Raw genomic sequence first — 21,510 nt, 5'->3', positions numbered from 1 at the left:
TGAGGAGGTATCAGGAGATTAGGGTAGTGATGTATGGAGAGGAGAGGACAGTATGTGAGGAGGTATCAGGAGATTAGGGTAGAGATGTATGGAGAGGAGAGGACAGTATGTGAGGAGGTATCAGGAGATTAGGGTAGAGATGTATGGAGAGGAGAGGACAGTATGTGAGGAGGTATCAGGAGATTAGGGTAGAGATGTATGGAGAGGACAGTATGTGAGGAGGTATCAGGAGATTAGGGTAGAGATGTATGGAGAGGAGAGGACAGTATGTGAGGAGGTATCAGGAGATTAGGGTAGGGATGTATGGAGAGGACAGTATGTGAGGAGGTATCAGGAGATTAGGGTAGAGATGTATGGAGAGGAGAGGACAGTATGTGAGGAGGTATCAGGAGATTAGGGTAGAGATGTATGGAGAGGACAGTATGTGAGGAGGTATCAGGAGATTAGGGTAGAGATGTATGGAGAGGAGAGGACAGTATGTGAGGAGGTATCAGGAGATTAGGGTAGAGATGTATGGAGAGGAGAGGACAGTATGTGAGGAGGTATCAGGAGATTAGGGTAGAGGTGTATGGAGAGGAGAGGACAGTATGTGAGGAGGTATCAGGAGATTAGGGTAGAGATGTATGGAGAGGACAGGACAGTATGTGAGGAGGTATCAGGAGATTAGGGTAGAGATGTATGGAGAGGACAGTATGTGAGGAGATATCAGGAGATTAGGGTAGAGATGTATGGAGAGGAGAGGACAGTATGTGAGGAGGTATCAGGAGATTAGGGTAGAGATGTATGGAGAGGACAGTATGTGAGGAGGTATCAGGAGATTAGGGTAGAGATGTATGGAGAGGAGAGGACAGTATGTGAGGAGGTATCAGGAGATTAGGGTAGAGATGTATGGAGAGGACAGTATGTGAGGAGGTATCAGGAGATTAGGGTAGAGATGTATGGGGAGGAGAGGACAGTATGTGAGGAGGTATCAGGAGATTAGGGTAGAGATGTATGGAGAGGAGAGGACAGTATGTGAGGAGGTATCAGGAGATTAGGGTAGAGATGTATGGAGAGGACAGTATGTGAGGAGGTATCAGGAGATTAGGGTAGAGATGTATGGAGAGGACAGTATGTGAGGAGGTATCAGGAGATTAGGGTAGGGATGTATGGAGAGGACAGTATGTGAGGAGGTATCAGGAGATTAGGGTAGAGATGTATGGAGAGGACAGTATGTGAGGAGGTATCAGGAGATTAGGGTAGGGATGTATGGAGAGGACAGTATGTGAGGAGGTATCAGGAGATTAGGGTAGAGATGTATGGAGAGGAGAGGACAGTATGTGAGGAGGTATCAGGAGATTAGGGTAGAGATGTATGGAGAGGACAGTATGTGAGGAGGTATCAGGAGATTAGGGTAGAGATGTATGGAGAGGAGAGGACAGTATGTGAGGAGGTATCAGGAGATTAGGGTAGAGATGTATGGAGAGGAGAGGACAGTATGTGAGGAGGTATCAGGAGATTAGGGTAGAGATGTATGGAGAGGACAGTATGTGAGGAGGTATCAGGAGATTAGGGTAGAGATGTATGGAGAGGAGAGGACAGTATGTGAGGAGGTATCAGGAGATTAGGGTAGAGATGTATGGAGAGGATAGTATGTGAGGAGGTATCAGGAGATTAGGGTAGAGATGTATGGAGAGGACAGGACAGTATGTGAGGAGGTATCAGGAGATTAGGGTAGAGATGTATGGAGAGGACAGGACAGTATGTGAGGAGGTATCAGGAGATTAGGGTAGAGATGTATGGAGAGGACAGTATGAGGAGGTATCAGGAGATTAGGGTAGAGATGTATGGAGAGGACAGGACAGTATGTGAGGAGGTATCAGGAGATTAGGGTAGAGATGTATGGAGAGGATAGTATGTGAGGAGGTATCAGGAGATTAGGGTAGAGATGTATGGAGAGGACAGGAGACATGGGCACAAGTATCCTTCTCTCTGAAGTTCTGGCAGAGCACACTAATACCCTGGGTTGGGGCTCTCACAACAAACTCCTCTTCTCTTCACTGCTTAACACTAAGCTACACCAACGCCTCAGCACTTAAAGTATCTTCCAGCACTAGAGAGGAGCGAACCTCGAGCATGCTCGAGTTCATCCGAACCTGATCGTTTGGCATGTGATTAGCAGTGGCTGCTGAACTTGGATAAAGCCCTAAGCCTATGTGGAAAACATGGATATAGTCATTGGCTGTATCCATGTTTTCCAGACAACCTTAGAGCTTTATCCAACTTCAGCAGCCCCCGCTAGTCAAATGTTTATTGCTCGGGTTCCAATGAACTCCAGCATGCTCGAGGTTCGCTCATCTCTATCCAGCACAGATCTAGTGAACACAGGTCTGTACCAAAGAAGAATAGAAAGATCTATTGCCAGCATATCCTGTATTATAAGAGACTGCTAGTAAAGGCATTTTATTTATTTTACTGGGACTTAGTCATCATTGCACCAGCACCTACCCCTGTCAGCTATATACTTTTTGGGTCATTTTCCCCTTTCTGTGGGTGGGGGTATCGACAGTCCAGGTGGGTCATCTCTCCACTCTGGAACACTGTGACAAGAGCACAAGGGACACAACACAACCCGGCAGGTCACCAACCATTGGGGAACAGTACAGCAGGCCCTAACTTAAAAGCAGGTATACCACCTAACCTGAGTGCTGAACTAGCATTGTGCAAAAGAAGGGTCCGTGGAGTCTCAGTTACGAGTCTCAAAACACGGGAATAGCCAGATATCCCTCCAGGGTAGGGAAGCCTATTGCCAAGGGGGTGCCTCCCAGTGGGGAGAGCACCAAACCACCCTGGTACTTAGCCCCTGAAGTCCCACTCGGTTGCGAGTATTGGAACATAAATAGGGAAATCGCTAGCACTGGCGTCACAACAACACCATCACTGGCCGAGTACTGCAACACCAGGCGTTAGCACAGAACTGGCTTCACAAACAGGATTCAAACCTTGTCGCTGCCGATTTTTCAAGTATTGTGTAAGATGCATGTCCGTTCATTCATTCATTCTGGTGCATTTTAAGGTACTGTGATTACAGTAGTCTGACCATCTATGCTAATATTGCCAAAAGGATAAGTTCCCCGAAGATAACTGTCCTGACTGTGCATATAAAAGTTGGGGAGCCATCTTTAATAAACCGGGACTGTAACCTGTATTTTCTGGCTATGCCACCACTTTCAAAAAGCCCACCCGCACAAGCGCGGGAAAATCCTGCAAAAGCCCGCAAAAACTCAGCACCACCCCTAGCAGAACTTAAGGACATGGGACTGTTTCCGGGAAGACCCCTGATGATGAGACACATTCCTGCAAAAGTTTCCGGTGCTGCCATTTTGGAGGAGGCCAGTGCCCATTTACGTCCCCTGCGCTTAACTGGAAGTGATGACTCCGCCCTCAGATGCAATAAGAACAGTAGGTGGACACATTCATCTCTTCCAGGAAGACGGTTGAGGAGAATACGGGCAGACGCCCTCCTCTCTCTCCCGCTGCAACGTGGCCCCGAAACCTGGTCCCAACCAGAGTCTAAGACCAGCTCCAGTGACAGCGAAGACGACCTTGTCCCGGCACCTGGAGCTCAACCTCCAGCGAGGATGCCACAAGTCTTCGGAACTTTTTGGGGCCACAGTCTCTTCCCCAGTAGCTCTTCAGAGCCAGAGGTCCTAGACAGCCTGCAGGAGCTACTCCTGGTGACCCCTGCTGGCGAAGGCGCAGGTGCGTATCGCCCTCCAGACAAGCCCAGTGCTGCTGGATCTTCCCGTCCTGGCGTGACCGTCATATTACCAGCAGTCCCACAGCCCACTTCGTAGCTGGTTCATTCTTCTACCCTGGCGGAGAGTCACACCATCTACCAGGTACAATCACAGGTCTGAGTATCTGTGTATTTTTATGTTTATTTCCACAATATAACCCTTGCTGTGCCTTAACTTTTTTGACCAGTCTTTTTCTCCAGGTGTTATGCTGTGGACGGCTTTTCTCAAGTGGGGTAGTATGTGGTGTCCCACCACGGGTGTTCTATGTATGGCACCTGTCACAAATGCCTTTGCACTCAAAAGTAAGGTGTTGATTAAGATATTTATTGTGTTGCCACCAGATGTCTGTATTTTGTCTCGTATGTATGTGTTGCACAGCTGTAGTTAACACAGGGTTACTATTTTTGTATTCTGTGATCTTGTGGTCCAATGGAGATGTTGCATTCCACTGAGGAGTAAATTGTTGCGCTCACCATTACCATGATAGTTTCTCCCTGTATGCTGCACACTCACTGTCATCAGCTCTACAGCACCATCTGTTTTATTTCAGTGTAGCTGTATCCTTGCGCCCCACTGGGCGATGTGATCTGACTGAAAGGAGCCCACAGCCCTTATGGGTCAGAGAGGAGTGGTCATGTGACTTCCTGTGAATTACAGATGACATTATCACCTATCAGGTCTCCTCTGGCTGCCCATCCCCCAGGTGCTGCTACCTCTATGGGATCAGGATATGTTATACCCCCTGAGGCTCTGTTCACACGTTGTATTTTTGGTGCACGTGTTCTATTTTACCGCTATGTGAGAATGCAGTAAAAATCTGAAAAAAATGAACATGGCCTTAAGATCCTCATAAAACACCTCAGCTGTGATTCTAGGTCAGGTCACTTCCATATTTCCCCAAAAATGCATCAGAACTGCCCATGGTGTGAATTGACCACAACCCAGGCATGAGTCTCCACCAGGGGCAGCCTAATTTCCCCACCTGGTGATGTCATCGGGAACTGCATGGGTGAGACTCCACCCCCCTCTGCAAAGCCAGAGGCATCATGGGAAGTGGAGGCTAGCAAAAGAAGAGGGCAAAGATGAATCCGGGATGGTGGAACCTCTGTGGCTGCTGCATCAGCTAGGACAGGTCAGTAGACGACGCCCTCTGCAGTCCTCCCCAATAGGAGGCTATGCTGCACTTCTACGCGATGGATTCCTAAGGCTGAAATCCCACTTGTTTTTTTATGCTAAAATTGGTGCCTGGTGGTTTGATATTTTGAGACCTAAAAACGCTGTGTAAACTGCCTAAAAGAGATCGATCACAGGATGGGAGATCAGCGGTGATCAGAGCCAGCTCTCCCTGATCAGTTGCTCAGCGCCTGCTCTACACCCCCAGAGGAGAGAGTTGTCTCTATAGTGGAGGGGTGGGGGGTGCCATGTTACCCCGAGTATGGAGATCACGCCCCAGTGTGGTCCAAATCTGGATGTGAGGAGTATGGAGACCACCTTCCCGGTGTGGTGCAAGTCCGGTTGTGAGGAGTATGGAGACCACCGCCCCGGTGTGGTGCAAATCTGGATGTGAGGTGTATGGAGACCACCGCCCGGTGTGGTGTAAGTCCAGCTGTGAGGAGTATGGAGACCACCGCCCCGGTGTGGTGTAAGTCCAGCTGTGAGGAGTATGGACAGATTCTATGTGGTTCGCTTGTACACTCACCGGCTACTTTATTAGGTACACCATGGTAGTAACGGGTTGGACCCCCTTTTGCCTTCAGAACTGCCTCAATTCTTGGTGGCATAGATACAACAAGGTGCTGGAAGCTTCCTCAGAGATTTTGGTCCATATTGACATGATGACATCACACAGTTGCCGCAGATTTGTCGGCTGCACATCCATGATGCCAATCTCCCGTTCCACCACATCCCAAAGATGCTCTATTGGATTGAGATCTGGTGACTGTGGAGGCCATTGGAGTACAGTGACCTCATTGTCATGTTCAAGAAACCAGTCTAAGATGATTCTAGCTTTATGGCATGGCGCATTATCCTGCTGAAAGTAGCCATCAGATGTTGGGTCCATTGTGGTCATAAAGGGATGGACATGGTCAGCAACAATACTCAGGTAGGCTGTGGCGTTGCAACGATGCTCAATTTGTACCAAGGGGCCCAAAGAGTGTCAAGAAAATATTCCCCACACCATGACACCACCACCACCAGCCTGAACCGTTGATACAAGGCAGGATGGATCCATGCTTTCATGTTGTTGACGCCAAATTCTGACCCTACCATCCGAATGTCACAGCAGAAATCGAGACTCATCAGACCAGGCAACGTTTTTCCAATCTTCTACTGTCCAATTTCGATGATCTTGTGCAAATTGTAGCCTCAGTTTCCTGTTCTTAGCTGAGCGGAGTGGCACCCGGTGTGGTCTTCTGCTGCTGTAGCCCATCTGCCTCAAAGTTGGAGGTACTGTGCGTTCAGAGATGCTCTTCTGCCTACCTTGGTTGTAACGGTTGGCTATTTGAGTCACTGTTGCCTTTCTATCAGCTGGAACCAGTCTGCCCATTCTCCTCTGACCTTTGGCATCAACAAGGCATTTCCCCCCACAGAACTGCCGCTCACTGGATGTTTTTTCTTTTTCGGACCATTCTCTGTGAACCCTAGAGATGGTTGTGCGTGAATATCCCAGTAGATCAGCAGTTTCTGAAATACTCAGACCAGCCCTTCTGGCACCAACAACCATGCCACGTTCAAAGGCCCTCAAATCACCTTTCTTCCCCATACTGATGCTCGGTTTGAACTGCAGGAGATTGTCTTGACCATGTCTACATGCCTAAATGCACTGAGTTGCCGCCATGTGATTGGCTGATTAGAAATTAAGTGGTAACGTGCAGTTGGACAGGTGTACCTAATAAAGTGGCCGGTGAGTGTATATGTTTTCTTAAAGTGGAGCCTCCAGTGGTGGGCGATTGTCGTCTGCCTCATGGGGGGTTTTGCTTTCCCCTGGATAACACAGTAGGGTTTCCCCAGGTTGAACCTGATGGACTCTTGTCTTCTTTCAACCTTGTTAACTATGTTCCTATGTTACTAAGATCTCAGTGTCACAAAATGGGGGATCCAATCAGATTGGCTTGTGCACCATTGTCCGATCCCCCGGGGAGGAGGAACCTATACAACCCCTCTCTATGCTAAGTATCCAAGCTTATTTATCCTTTTTGTTTCATTGTTTGCAGTGTCTGGATGTCTTTTGTTTCATTGTCTTTTGTTTTATTGTTTCATTGTTAAAAAATATAATATAAAAGCATGAATTAGACAGTAAGTCGTTGTCCCGATGACCGGCTTTGTGTCTGCGAGTGGAACACATTTGGGGTTCCCTGTCACCCCAGTAACATAACAGACAGGGTGGTGACAGCAAAGTTTTGTGTATGTATGTTGCATTTGTTTGTCGGTCAGTAGCCGGTGGGTCGTGTGTCTGGCAGCGGCCAGTGGGTGGTGTGTCGGGCAGCGGCCGGTGGGTGGTGGGTCTGGCAGCGGCCGTTGGGTCGTGTGTCTGGCAGCGGCCGCTGGGTCGTGTGTCTGGCAGCGGCCGGTGTTGGCGTGTGATGTGACACCGGCCATGATACATAGTGGCTTCTATAGTCCTCAGTCACTTTGTTGATTTCTACATATCTGTGTGGGTTCCACCGTCTGATCAGATTTGTCTCCTCCACCACGTGGACCCATCTCACTGAGGACAAGAGCTGATACCCCATCACTCACCTGAGAAGACTGAGCCCCCTCAGGTATCCCCCCCATCATTTACCTGAGAAGACTGAACCCCCTCAGGTATCTGCCCACCATCACTCACCTGAGAAGACTGAGCCCCCTCAGGTATCCCCCCCATCACTCACCTGAGAAGACTTAACCCCCTCAGGTATCTGCCCCCCATCACTCACCTGAGAAGACTGAACCCCTTCAGGTATCTGCCCCCCATCACTTACCTGAGAAGACTGAGCCCCCTCAGGTATGCCCCCCCCCATCACTCACCTGAGAAGACAACCCCCTCAGGTATCTGCCCCCCATCACTCACCTGAGAAGACTGAACCCCCTCAGATATCTGCCCCTTATCACTCACCTGAGAAGACTGAACCCCTTCAGGTATCTGCCCCCCATCACTTACCTGAGAAGACTGAACCCCCTCAGGTATCTGCCCCCCATCACTCACCTGAGAAGACTAAACCCCCTCAGGTATCTGCCCCCCATCACTCACCTGAGAAGACTAAGCCACCTCAGGTATCTGCCCCCATCACTCACCTGAGAAGGCAGCCCCCTCAGGTATCCCCCATCACTCACCTGAGAAGGCAGCCCCCTCAGGTATCCCCCATCACTCACCTGAGAAGACTGAACCCCCTCAGGTATCTGCCCCCCATCACTCACCTGAGAAGACTGAGCCACCTCAGGTATCTGCCCCCATCACTCACCTGAGAAGGCAGCCCCCTCAGGTATCCCCCATCACTCACCTGAGAAGACTGAACCCCCTCAGGTATCTGCCCCCATCACTCACCTGAGAAGACTGAACCCCCTCAGGTATCTGCCCCCCATCACTCACCTGAGAAGACAGCCCCCTCAGGTATCTGCCCCCCATCACTTACCTGAGAAGACTGAACCCCTCAGGTATCTGCCCCCCATCACTCACCTGAGAAGGCAGCCCCCTCAGGTATCCCCCCATCACTCACCTGAGAAGACTTAACCCCCTCAGGTATCTGCCCCCCATCACTCACCTGAGAAGACTGAACCCCTTCAGGTATCTGCCCCCCATCACTCGCCTGAGAAGACTGAACCCCCTCAGATATCTGCCCCCCATCACTCACCTGAGAAGACTGAACCCCTTCAGGTATCTGCCCCCCATCACTTACCTGAGAAGACTGAACCCCCTCAGGTATCTGCCCCCCATCAATCACCTGAGAAGACTAAACCCCCTCAGGTATCTGCCCCCCATCACTCACCTGAGAAGACTGAGCCACCTCAGGTATCTGCCCCCATCACTCACCTGAGAAGGCCGCCCCCTCAGGTATCCCCCATCACTCACCTGAGAAGACTGAACCCCCTCAGGTATCTGCCCCCATCACTCACCTGAGAAGACTGAACCCCTCAGGTATCTGCCCCCCATCACTCACCTGAGAAGGCTGAACCCCTTCAGGTATCTGCCCCCCATCACTTACCTGAGAAGACTGAGCCCCCTCAGGTATCCCCCCCCATCACTCACCTGAGAAGACTTAACCCCCTCAGGTATCTGCCCCCCATCACTCACCTGAGAAGACTGAACCCCTTCAGGTATCTGCCCCCCATCACTTACCTGAGAAGACAGCCCCCTCAGGTATCTGCCCCCCATCACTCACCTGAGAAGACTGAGCCACCTCAGGTATCTGCCCCCATCACTCACCTGAGAAGGCAGCCCCCTCAGGTATCCCCAATCACTCACCTGAGAAGACTGAACCCCCTCAGGTATCTGCCCCCCATCACTCACCTGAGAAGGCTGAACCCCTTCAGGTATCTGCCCCCCATCACTCACCTGAGAAGGCAGCCCCCTCAGGTATCCCCAATCACTCACCTGAGAAGACTGAACCCCCTCAGGTATCTGCCCCCATCACTCACCTGAGAAGACAGCCCCCTCAGGTATCCCCCCCATCACTCACCTGAGAAGACTGAACCCCTCAGGTATCTGCCCCCCATCACTCACCTGAGAAGACTGAACCCCCTCAGGTATCTGCCCCCATCACTCACCTGAGAAGACTGAGCCCCCTCAGGTATCTGCCCCCCATCACTCACCTGAGATACTTTAAAAAAACAAATTCTGTCTCCCCCCCCACCACCACCACCAGGAACTGACTCTCCTTAATAGGGGTGTCTGGGACTAATCACTGGGTGAAGCGCTCAGCACTGCTCTTCACTCCCTCACTGGCTGCCTGATCAGGTCATTTCATGGTGGACGAGGTCCATAGACTTATATTGTAGCCCAGGTCCTGCAGCGAGTCACATCGGGCAGCCGGCCAGGGACTGAAGCGCTACACTGCCCCTTTATTGGGGGGTCTCAGCACTAAGACCTCATCTAATCTTAACTTCTGACTTGTGTGGGACCTGGGAAAAGTTAGTGTAATTGACAGTAATGCTCCATAGACTTGTATGGCTTGTAATGCGATCCCTAAGCTACAGGACTTACCCAGAATTACAAACACATTCCTGTTCTCTATCAAATACAGCGCCACCCCTGTCCTCAGGCTGTGAGAGGCAATACACCTCAGCTCCATTCACTTTAATAGAAGCTGAGCTATAATGCCGCACACACAGGGAGGGCAGGAGTGGAGGAAAGCGGCCATGTTTGTCTAATTCAGCAAAACTGCTTTAAACGCAAGCGCTGAGCTAATTTTTTGTGTAGCGTGGGGGGGGGGATGCTTGATAACAGGGGAAGGAAGCATATTTGTCTGATAAGATATATTACACAATCTCTTGTAATCTCTAGTATTATTGATCTATGCCATGTTCCCTATTTCCTCCTTTTCTATTGTAGTCTTATTGTATTTTATATTCTTATCTTTATTATTCAGTTCCCAGAACGTTTCTACATTGAATCCTGACCTGACTGGACGGAGATTCGGCATCAGGACCCCGGTGATTGCTTCATCTTTCTAAGAACGATGTAACCGCAGATAATCTGTCCTGTTACATCATATCTTCCTGAAGCAAGCGTAATAAGAAAGACTGATCCAGAAAGAATAGCTGCTGCAGATCTCTCAGTCACCAGTATAAGCTGAGAAGGCCAGCAATAAAAGAAGCTGCTGCAGAACATCTTTATAAGCAGATCTGTCAGTCACCAGTATAACCTGAGAAGGCCAGCAATAAAAGAAGCTGCTGCTGCAGAACATCTTTATAAGCAGATCTGTCAGTCACCAGTATAACCTGAGAAGCCCAGCAATAAAAGAAGCTGCGTCAGAACATCTTTATAAGCAGATCTGTCAGTCACCAGTATAAGCTAAGAAGCCCAGCATTAATAGAAGCCGCTGCAGAACATCTTTGGGAGCAAATCTTTCAATCGCTTGAGACACCACTGACATATACAAACACACACATACACCACTGTCAAAGACACCACTGACACACACACACGACTATCACAGGCACACATACACGCACACAAAGATACAAACATACAGTAGATTCACACACTGACATATACATATATACCCACAGATACATACATAGATACACTCACACACACAGCACTTACGGCACAGCTCTCAGTCTCCGTCCTCTCCTCCTGTAGTCGGGCTGATCTCCACAGTAGTATTGAGGACCTGCAGATCATGTGATCAGGTCCTCTGCTTCTCTGTCTGGCAGGTCCTGCTCCTCTGTTCCTCTTCTTCTGATATTCAGCCCTCTCAGTCCTCTTATACTGTATGTGTGTGTGTAGATGTATGTGTATATATATATATATAATGTGGTGACTGCCCCGCCTGTGAGCAGGGACAGACGGCCAGTCACAAGCTAGCTGGTACAGCGTGACTCCACTGATGTAGTGGTTGGACGAGGTATAACTCTGCCCGGTGGTAATGTGTCGTGACGCCAGTGCTGGTTGGGCACACAGGTATGGTGGCACACCTGCTTTTATTTTAGTGGGCCGGCTATACCTTGTTCCCCTGTGGGCAGTGACCTGCTGGGTTGTTGCGAGGTCCATTGGGTACTTATCACGGTGGTCCAGAGTGGAGTAGTGACCCAAGTAAAGTGTATTTGCTGTGTCTGTGTTTAGTGAAGAATCACAGAGTGGTACAGGATCAGAACTTGACTCTTTGGTCTTTGCACCACCTATTGCCCACCAGTGTCGAGTGACCCATCCTAGAGGATGACACAAGCCCCAGACCTTTTTACCTGGGATGAGCGGAATGATGAGGGCTCCCTGCTTACACCCGCGTTGCGAGATAGAGTTCATAGGCTTCTAGCAACTTTGCCCTATCCGGATCAGCTCCTTTACTTCTTTGTGGATACTGTCCTGCACTTTGTTCCTCTTTGTCCACGCCGTGGGTTAGGATGATCCCTGACTTGTCCTCCCTAGTAGTAGCTTAACACTGCATCGTGTGGAATACGGTTACTTGAAGAGAAACTATGTCTAGATGCATGTTCTGTCCGTCTAGACCACAACTTAGACTGGGGACCTGGCAGGAGCCAGGGCCCAACTTGACTGATGTAGGGAGCATCCTAGCTGGCGTCCTTCCTCTACAGAATCCAAAGGCAAAAAGACACTTCCTCTACCCATGCGACTTCCTTCCTACAGCATGTGTAAACTGTGCTGTGAGTGGGCGAGGAGTGCATGTGTAAAAGTAAAGAGACAGATAATAGGTGAGAAGAAGAAGAAAGAACTCTCATTGGTGTACAGATCCATGTGATACATAAACAAAACAATAATCCTTTGGTTCCTACAGCCGTGCAATGTATCTATCTGTGATGTCTCCTCTCTTATACTGTATGTGTTTGTGTGTGTATATATATATATATATATAGATATATATATATATATATATACAGTATATATATCTGTGTGATGTCTCTTCTCTGTGGGTGATTGTGGTCGGCGGCATCAGAGCTGTAGGATTTCTCGCATTACTTCTTTATTACTGATCCTTGCTGATCCTTCCTCCTTTTCCTCAGCCATACACAGCGCCTCACTCTTATAGTCCTGGAGTTCATCAACGCTCTCACCAGGAAACTAGTGGAAAGTTGCAGATTGTTGCAGATTTTTCTCAGTTTTTTACAGTGCGCAAAGTCTCCAATGTTTTGCTGCCAGGTTCCTCCTGTTTGTGGAAAGGAACAAATGTAATATGGTCATAAAAAGAAAAAATGTATTGTTATGGGATAATATGAGATCTATTACTGCGCCACTATAGCACTTCATCCATTCTTAGTATGTTGTTGCACGGTCACTTTTTAATGACATATTATATATGGCACTTTATAATAACAATATAATCATGTTTAGAATAGTATTCACTTTGATTGATTGTTCTTTGTATTTGTGTATTGTTGTTTTTTGTTTTTGAATATGCAGTGAATTAATAATATGCACATTTTGCACTTTGAATATAGCACTTTAAATTATTTATATAAGCACATGTTTACATTGATATAGTATTTATTGCACTTTGTTTACAAATTGGTATCTTTGTTGGTTGCAAGCTATAGAAGACGTGTCCCACCTGTACAGCAGTGTGTAAATACATGGCCTCCTAATAGTGTATAACGAGTACTTTCCGTGTACGCGGGTCTCGGGAGAATTGGGCACAGGCGCCCTTCCGACATTGCCTCAATAGTTCGCTGTGCGCATGCCCGCCTGCGTTCCACCGGCGGGATTGCGTTCCAGTGACGTAGGCCGGGAGGAAGTTGCGTGATTCCTTGCCCCTCCTGTGACCTGCGTCGCTGCCCGGAAGGAATCCTCATCCACATCATAAATAGTGCGAGATACAGGAGTTAGACACGCCCCTTGAGAAAGCAATCTTACGTGAAACGTGCGTCGGGGTTACAGACGCCAGACTCCACTATGGGTAAGGGATATTTATATTTTCCATCTTAGATAGACATTCTCAGGTTATGCAAGTCCACGTTCAGCAGCCCTGAGGCCATGTGGATACACTGCATGATACTTATGCCCTGTAGACGCTTGCCCATATTTGATTATGTGATTATATGACCGTAATACTGTGGTTTCTGTCTGTCTTTGCTGGATCCTTTTTGCACTATTATATGTTATGAGATTTTTAATTGTGTTAATAAAATTATGTAATTTTTAAATGCATAGCCTTGTTTTGTGTAATTGTTTGTAAAGAAAGGCTATTATATGGTAAATTTCTGGACAGAGTAAGGTGTGGTGAATTAATCTTTGCTAGGCAGAGACCAATATAATGATGTAAATGTCCATTGGATCTATTGTGTATAAACTGTTTGTGGATATGTTGTGTTTTATCTTGGCATCTGATCCACCCGACGCCAAAGGATGGACGCAAAAAACGATCATTATCTGTGTCCGTCGTTATCAGAGGTTTTCTGGTCTAATACGCTGGCCGTCAGTGTGATATTGTGTGAACGTAGCAAGCTCAGCCTTTGGCTTCTATTAGCGATTCTGGAGTTTCTCTCTGGTGTTTCGATCTGGTGTTTCCTGGTGTTTTATCCCATGTGATTCCATCATCATGTGACTCTAGGATTTTTAGTGAAGAACTGAAGACAAAAACATTAGAAAAACTTCCATAGAGATACAGCGGTTTTCTGGTGTTTTTTAATCCCAAATAAAATCTATGCGATGAAAAACACAAAGTTCGGCCGGGCCGGGCGGACTGGCAGCTAAGATCTGGCCGAGTGGAGGGTAACCACGGTACGTTAAATGATTGCCTCAATCACTTAAAGGGGTATTCCGACTTAACCCTATCCACAGGTTGAAGGACAAGTAAGAGATTGTGGGGGGTTCCGACCTCCATGCACCCTGGTGACCCCATATCTGTCCCCTGATCCTTTGTTATAAATACAGACGTGGTTACCGCATGTGACCCAAGGCTCTATTTATTCTCTTTGGAGCTGCCAGGAGGAGCCGTGTACAGCACTCAGCACAGGACAGGACAGGACAGCACCCAGCACAGGACAGCACCCAGCACAGGACAGGACTCAGCACAGGACAGGACTCAGCACAGGACAGGACAGGACAGCACCCAGCACAGGACAGCACCCAGCACAGGACAGGACTCAGCACAGGACAGGACAGCACCCAGCACAGGACAGGACTCAGCACAGGACAGGACTCAGCACAGGACAGGACTCAGCACAGGACAGCACCCAGCACAGGACAGGACTCAGCACAGGACAGGACTCAGCACAGGACAGGACTCAGCACAGGACAGGACTCAGCACAGGACAGGACTCAGCACAGGACAGGACTCAGCACAGGACAGCTCGGCACATGGCACAGGATAGCTCAGCACAGGACAGCTCGGCACATGGCACAGGATAGCTCAGCACAGGACAGCTCGGCACATGGCACAGGATAGCTCAGCACAGGACAGCACCCGCCACAGGACAGTTCAGCACAGGACAGCTTGGCATAAATTCTCCTAAAGAGTTTTCCTGAGCATAAACCTGAAGGTCATGTATTCTAGGAAGAGGAGGTGGTGTAAGCTCTGGAGGTCATGTATCCTAGGAAGAGGAGGTGGTGTGAGGTCTGGAAGTCATGGATCCTAGGAAGAGGAGGTGGTGTGAGCTCTGGAGGTCATGGATCCTAGGAAGAGGAGGTGGTGTGAGGTCTGGAGGTCATGTACCCTAGGAAGAGGAGGTGGTGTGAGCTCTGGAGGTCATGGATCCTAGGAAGAGGAGGTGGTGTGAGGTCTGGAAGTCATGGATCCTAGGAAGAGGAGGTGGTGTGAGCTCTGGAGGTCATGGATCCTAGGAAGAGGAGGTGGTGTGAGGTCTGGAGGTCATGTACCCTAGGAAGAGGAGGTGGTGTGAGCTCTGGAGGTCATGGATCCTAGGAAGAGGAGGTGGTGTGAGGTCTGGAAGTCGTGGATCCTAGGAAGAGGAGGTGGTGTGAGCTCTGGAGGTCATGGATCCTAGGAAGAGGAGATGGTGTGAGGTCTGGAGGTCATGTACTCTAGGATGAGGTGGTGTGAGCTCTGGAGGTCATGTATCCTAGGAAGAGGAGGGTGTGTGAGATCTGCAGGTCATGTATCCTGGGAAGAGGAGGTGGTGTGAGGTCTGGAGGTCATGGATCCTAGGAAGAGGAGGTGGTGTGAGGTCTGAAGGTCATGTATCCTAGGAAGAGGAGGTGGTGTGAGGTCTGGAGGTCATGGATCCTAGGAAGAGGAGGTGGTGTGAGCTCTGGAGGTCATGGATCCTAGGAAGAGGAGGTGGTGTGAGGTCTGGAGGTCATGTATTCTAGGAAGAGGAGGTGGTGTAAGCTCTGGAGGTCATGTACCCTAGGAAGAGGAGGTAGTGTAAGCTTTGGAGGTCATGTATCCTAGGAAGAGGAGGTGGTGTGAGGTCTGGAGGTCATGGATCCTAGGAAGAAGAGGTGGTGTGAGCTCTGGAGGTCATGTATCCTAGGAAGAGGAGGGTGTGTGAGATCTGCAGGTCATGTATCCTGGGAAGAGGAGGTGGTGTGAGGTCAGCCTGGAGGGTGCAGGGCCCGGTAGTCATCATTCCAGGAGGTGTGCACCTACTGTGGCCAACCTGACCCTTCCTCAGAGCCCTCGTTCACCTCCCCTAAGAAGGTCCCACTGCCTCAGGTGTGCAGAACGGACCTGATGACTAATCCAGGGGACAGTTCTACAAATTTGAGAATTTGAGTTGACAGTGGCTGCCGGGTATGGAGCAGACACATCTTCATACCTAATTAACGTCCCCATGATGTACATGATATCGTTACCCCTGATACTTTCCTGTGGGTAAAGTTGCTAAGCTTTCTATATTTGTTCTATATTTCAGTTTTTTACTCAAAAACCACATGTGTCCCTGTTCTGTTTCCTTTTAAAAGAAAGTTGCTGATGCGACTGAACTAGATGATGCCTATACATGATAGCCGTTCCTTCCTTCTAGGACCAGCCCATCATCATATAGTTATAGCCGTTCCTGCCTCTCCTGGGACCAGCACATTGCCATATAGTGATAGCCGTTCCTGCCTCTCCTAGGACCAGCACATCGCCATATAGTGATAGCCGTTCCTGCCTCTCCTAGGACCAGCACATTGCCATATAGTGATAGCCGTTCCTGCCTCTCCTAGGACCAGCACATCACCATATAGTTATAGCCGTTCCTGCCTCTCCTGGGACCAGCACATCGCCATATAGTGATAGCCGTTCCTGCCTCTCCTAGGACCAGCACATTGCCATATAGTGATAGCCGTTCCTGCCTCTCCTAGGACCAGCACATCGCCATATAGTGATAGCCGTTCCTGCCTCTCCTAGGACCAGCACATCACCATATAGTGATAGCCGTTCCTGCCTCTCCTAGGACCAGCACATCACCATATAGTGATAGCCGTTCCTGCCTCTCCTAGGACCAGCACTTCGCCATATAGTGATAGCCGTTCCTGCCTCTCCTAGGACCAGCACTTCGCCATATAGTGATAGCCGTTCCTGCCTCTCCTAGGACCAGCACATCACCATATAGTGATAGCCGTTCCTGCCTCTCCTAGGACCAGCACTTCGCCATATAGGGACCTTTCACTTACACGGGGCCCACAGGTTTCCTTGAGGATCGGACTGATTGAGGACATCGGTCTGGACGGACAGATATTATAAGCTGCAGCAGGTAGGACCTTTCTTCTTATAAACCCTATTTTTACCTCCATTTTGTCTTTTGTATTGCATTCCCTATTGTGAGTGAACATTTCCACCATATATGACCAGTTTGCCTTTATGACTAACCTCATTTTGTGATATTTATATACAAACTCTTTGCAATAACATTGATGCTAAGCCCCTGCCACCAAGTGTGTGACCCTGGCTATGCTTCTATGTGTCTGTGTTTGCCCCAGTGAAGTATATTGTGTATTTTATGGATTTTTCTAATGGATTTATCAATAAAGACATATTTTTGTACACTATGGTTTTGTTAATCATTATGTAGGTTATATATTTGGGATTTTATTGATTAACTATTTCACTATTGGAAAGGTTTCTTGCTCGAATATTGGGTGTATGTCCTTGTTCACGTAACTTGCAAGTTTGCTTTTATTTGCAGAGACTTTGTGCAGTGTTGCTATTAAACATTACTTCTGTATTGATGATAATATTGTCTGAAATGATAAAAATCAATGTATTTTTGTTTGTAATCAGGGCGCTATGCTCCACTTTGGGTAGACGTGTGCTCGCTTACAGCCATTCTAGGGGCAGGTGGTTTATCTGATCAAAGCTGTAACTTCTGTCCAGCTCCCTAGTGACCCCGCGGTATTGCTATTATTGATGTTGCCATGGAGCCGCTGGTTCAATTTCCCCTATCGGCTGCACAAGCTGTCATCCCTCGGCACTGGAAGCGTCCGGATGCCGCCACAGTGACGGAGTGGCTGACGGAGGGTATAGTGATGCATCATATGGAGGAGTTCAGAGCAGAACTGCTGGGTAACCTGCTATACTGTGGTTGCCATGGTCTTGTTTTCTGGACTCTCCAAAATATTGTAGATACCTTGAGTTTGGTTCTTAATTTGGCTCCCTATGTGTAACGTGAATCCTCTTTTTGGGGTTGGCAGGGCGGCATTGGCCCTTCTTCTTTTGTCTTTCTTCGTTTCTTATGTTTCTATCGCTCTGATATTGTCCTCTAGTTGCTGCTATATCAGCAGTTTAGTTTTTAGTGGACTTTGAAGATGTTTTTATTTTTGTGCGTTAACCAGCTGTAAATTGGACGATGGAGTTTGACTTTCTATGGCTGCTGATTTTTCTATGTGAGTTTATTCAGGATGTGATTTTATTGTATCTTAGTCGCTGCTCCCACTGTACTTTTTTTTATGTCACAGTGTACTTCTTTATACTCTTGTAAAAACATATTTTTCAATAAAAGTGTGAAATAAGAAAAAAATCTTTGTATTTTTGTGTTTCTGCAGGAGTCAAACAAATCGAACCCAAGATGATGAGTGGAGACCCCAATGGGACCATGACAACATTTATTAATCTCACAGAGAGTCCGAACAAAGAATGTATCGACCGGGGAAGTCACGAGTGGCTCTATAGCTACCAGCCCCAGTACATGTTGGTCATCTTCGTCTTGGGCTTCATAGAAAATGTGTTTGTCATATCGGTATTTGTGTTTCATAAAAGTCGCTGCACAGTGACCGAGATCTACCTGGGGAACATGGCGGCTGCCGATCTGATATTTGTTATCAGCCTACCCTTCAGAGCTGTGTATGGCTCCAATAAGTCGTCTTCCTGGCCATTCGGAGGCTTTATGTGTAAAGCCGTCTTCTCCTCTTTCCAGCTGAATTTTTACAGCAGCATCTACTTCCTTCTAATGGTCAGTATCGAGCGATATCTGGGTGTGGTGAAGGTCTTGACCATTGGCCTGTTGAGAAATCCTTGGTGGGCAAAGGTGACCTGTGGCATCATCTGGGTGTTTGCAGTTGGGTTAAGTGCGCCCAATGGGTTGTTCCGAAAGTTGTCGATCAATGAAAGATTAAACACCACCATCTGCGTCAATGACAAATCTCTGAAAAACTTCCTTATTGCAGTAAATATCACCAGGAACGTTCTGGGCTTCTTAGTTCCTCTGGTCGTCACCACCTTCTGTACATCTCAAGTGATTTGGGCTTTAAGGAACAACGCAATGCGACACCTCAAGAAAGAGAACAAGGAAATAAAGGCCACTTGGCTGGTGCTGTCCGTGTTCCTGGTCTTCATGGTGTGCTGGATTCCCTACAATACTACCATCTTTATTTTCACATTAGTTCAGTGCAATGTCGTCCTTCCATGCATGGTGACAGCCGTCAATAGAATCGTCCACCAGATCTCTTTCTACCTTGTCCTCAGTAACAGCTGCATCAATCCCATCCTATACTGTATGGTTGGGAATAACTTTAGGCAAAAAGCCAGAGAGGTCTACAGTAGGCTTCCATGTAAAGGACTCGACAGAAGAGGGTTATCAGTCCCAACGTCTGAGCCTATCAACTTAACGTAAAAGTCTTTTCCTGTAAGACCATAGATAAAGAACACAATTACTTCAGTCCACTACTGCAGCCTCTGGACTTGCCTGCACCAATCCCAGCTATTGGAGTCCACCATTTTAAAAGGCCAGGACACTATCTCACTCAGGCTGTCGATCCAAGCACCATGATGACCTTTCCGCCCTGATAGTTCAAGTAAAACAGGTGCAAAAACCTGTGTAACCCAACATAGTGCTATATATCGACCCTTCTCACAAACATACGGACCAAAGAAAGACTAAACCCCAAGAGCTTCACTCGTGCCCACCTGCTCCAAATACCTCCAAGCACTGCTTCCCCTCCCCATAGTTAGTCCCGGATGTGCCCCCTGTTGTATATAATAAACCCTGCTGTGTTACTTGAAGTGTATTGTAAGTGTCTTATTCTGTGTTGTGTATTGATTCTGAAATGTTATATGGGGCGGCCATCTTTTTTATTATGAGTCCTGTTGGTTATTGATTCCTCTTATTAACTGCTGAGGTAGTTTAAGTGATTTTGAGTAAAGAATAAAGTGTATACATGACAACCTATAACGTGTATATGTGGTATCCCTGGGGCGGCAGATGTTCGAAGCAGGAGCCAGATGTTGCAGTACTGCTCCACCACTTGAACTTGTAGAAGGCAGGGACCTGTGCAATACGCACAGCAATATGATGTGGTGATTCTGACAACATTTGCTGCAGTTGCAACTACCCGTACTCGTGTCTAAAAATGATCTGTCGATGCTGGGTAGGTACACAGAGTGGTAAGTCCAGTATTATGGACCCCAGGTTTGAACAACTAGACGGAGTTGCCCCGAAACATTAGCTGAGGAAGCCGAGCAAATGAAAGCGGGGCATATCAGCAATCAGCACTTCTCCAACCACTTAGATAAGTCCCTGTGTAGACTGGTAGGAGGGAAAGATAACCCTTTAGGTGTATACATGACAACCTACAAGGTGTGTATATGACAAGCGAGTAAATGCAAGTTGCAATTCATCTTGAGGATTGGAGAAAAGTTATTACAGCATATTCCCTTCTATCTTCTTCCTAGGGATCAGAGAAGAACACTACCGCTCATCCAATCAGTGGCCAAGATGGCCCCCAGTACACCATTGTGCCCCAGCCGGCCTGCCCTCCTAACGAATATCTGAGCAGGCTGGCCAGGGGCTAGTACCGCCCCCAGTGTATCAAAACAACCTATTAGCATTGTGAGGCCAGGGTCAAACAAAAAGTACAAATAGGAACAAAATTGGGAATGGAAAGACTGGGGGGGAGACGTTTAGCATTGGTACAACAGTGATGACCATAATCTTATATTTAGCCCCGTTGAGGAAGTGTCACCATTTATACAATATAACAACTTTACTGGAAGTTTTGTACACAGTACACGGTTTCACAAGTAATAAATCTTGAAACACACTTAAATGCTTGACCTGAGTGCTCGAGGGAGGTGCTTGAGAGAAGTAGAAGAGGTAGTTGCAGTGGTGCTTGAGGAGAGTAGAGGAGAGAAGTTTGCCAGAGGAGCCCTAGCCCAGTGTAGCCTTGTATTCTGCCAGAATTTTGAGATATCTTTTAGTGAAGTGTTACTCGTACTCACGTTTAGATACTGTCTTACCACCTTCTGCCCTCTGGTAGCGTAGAACCCGACCCAGTAGGGTAGTACAAGCCCCAGCCATGGTTATCTGGGTGTAGCTAGGTGTACGAGTCTTCCCAGATACCTGCACTGCGCAGTGGAATACGTAGACCTTTGTATACTGGTTGCTTTGTCCTACTAAGGCTAGTTCCTATCTTGTTCAGGATACTGCCCTGCATTTTTGAGACGTGTTCCTGGCATGGGTCAGGGTGTTCCTTGGTGACTACTTTCCCTTGTTGGTACTAAGCACTGCATAGTGAATATAAAAGTTTGGCTGAAAGAACTGTTGGTCTCTATCTACATGTGCTCACTTTGGTGGCTAGACTCAACTGACTGTTGTCCCTGACAAGGGTCCTGACATAAGCCAAGCCCTGGCTTGGCTTCTGCAGGAACTTGGTTCTTGTGTGTCCTCTCTCACTGAGAAATCTGACTAGACTGGA

General features: G+C 48.0%; 1 protein-coding gene across 3 annotated transcripts in view; it reads left to right on the top strand.

Moving 5' to 3' along the window:
* LOC138771425 (B2 bradykinin receptor-like) overlaps positions 1-19,795 on the top strand; it is a 61,468-nt gene extending 41,673 nt beyond the window's left edge. Inside the window, exons 2-3 of one of the 3 annotated variants that reach the window (XM_069951111.1) lie at positions 10,346-10,437; positions 18,364-19,795. In XM_069951111.1, the coding sequence (XP_069807212.1) occupies positions 18,387-19,430 (1,044 nt within the window). In that variant the 5' untranslated portion in view covers positions 10,346-10,437; positions 18,364-18,386 and the 3' untranslated portion in view covers positions 19,431-19,795. Of the gene's footprint in view, positions 1-10,345; positions 10,438-16,880; positions 17,076-18,363 lie in introns of those variants that run through there. The other 2 variants (XM_069951112.1, XM_069951113.1) reach the window with 2 other exon arrangements.
* The last annotated feature ends 1,715 nt before the right edge of the window (positions 19,796-21,510 follow it).

The sequence above is a fragment of the Dendropsophus ebraccatus genome, chromosome 13, assembly GCF_027789765.1.
Source record: "Dendropsophus ebraccatus isolate aDenEbr1 chromosome 13, aDenEbr1.pat, whole genome shotgun sequence".
In the NCBI taxonomy this organism is placed as follows: Eukaryota; Metazoa; Chordata; class Amphibia; order Anura; family Hylidae; genus Dendropsophus; species Dendropsophus ebraccatus.
This window is presented reverse-complemented; position numbering and strand designations above follow the sequence as displayed.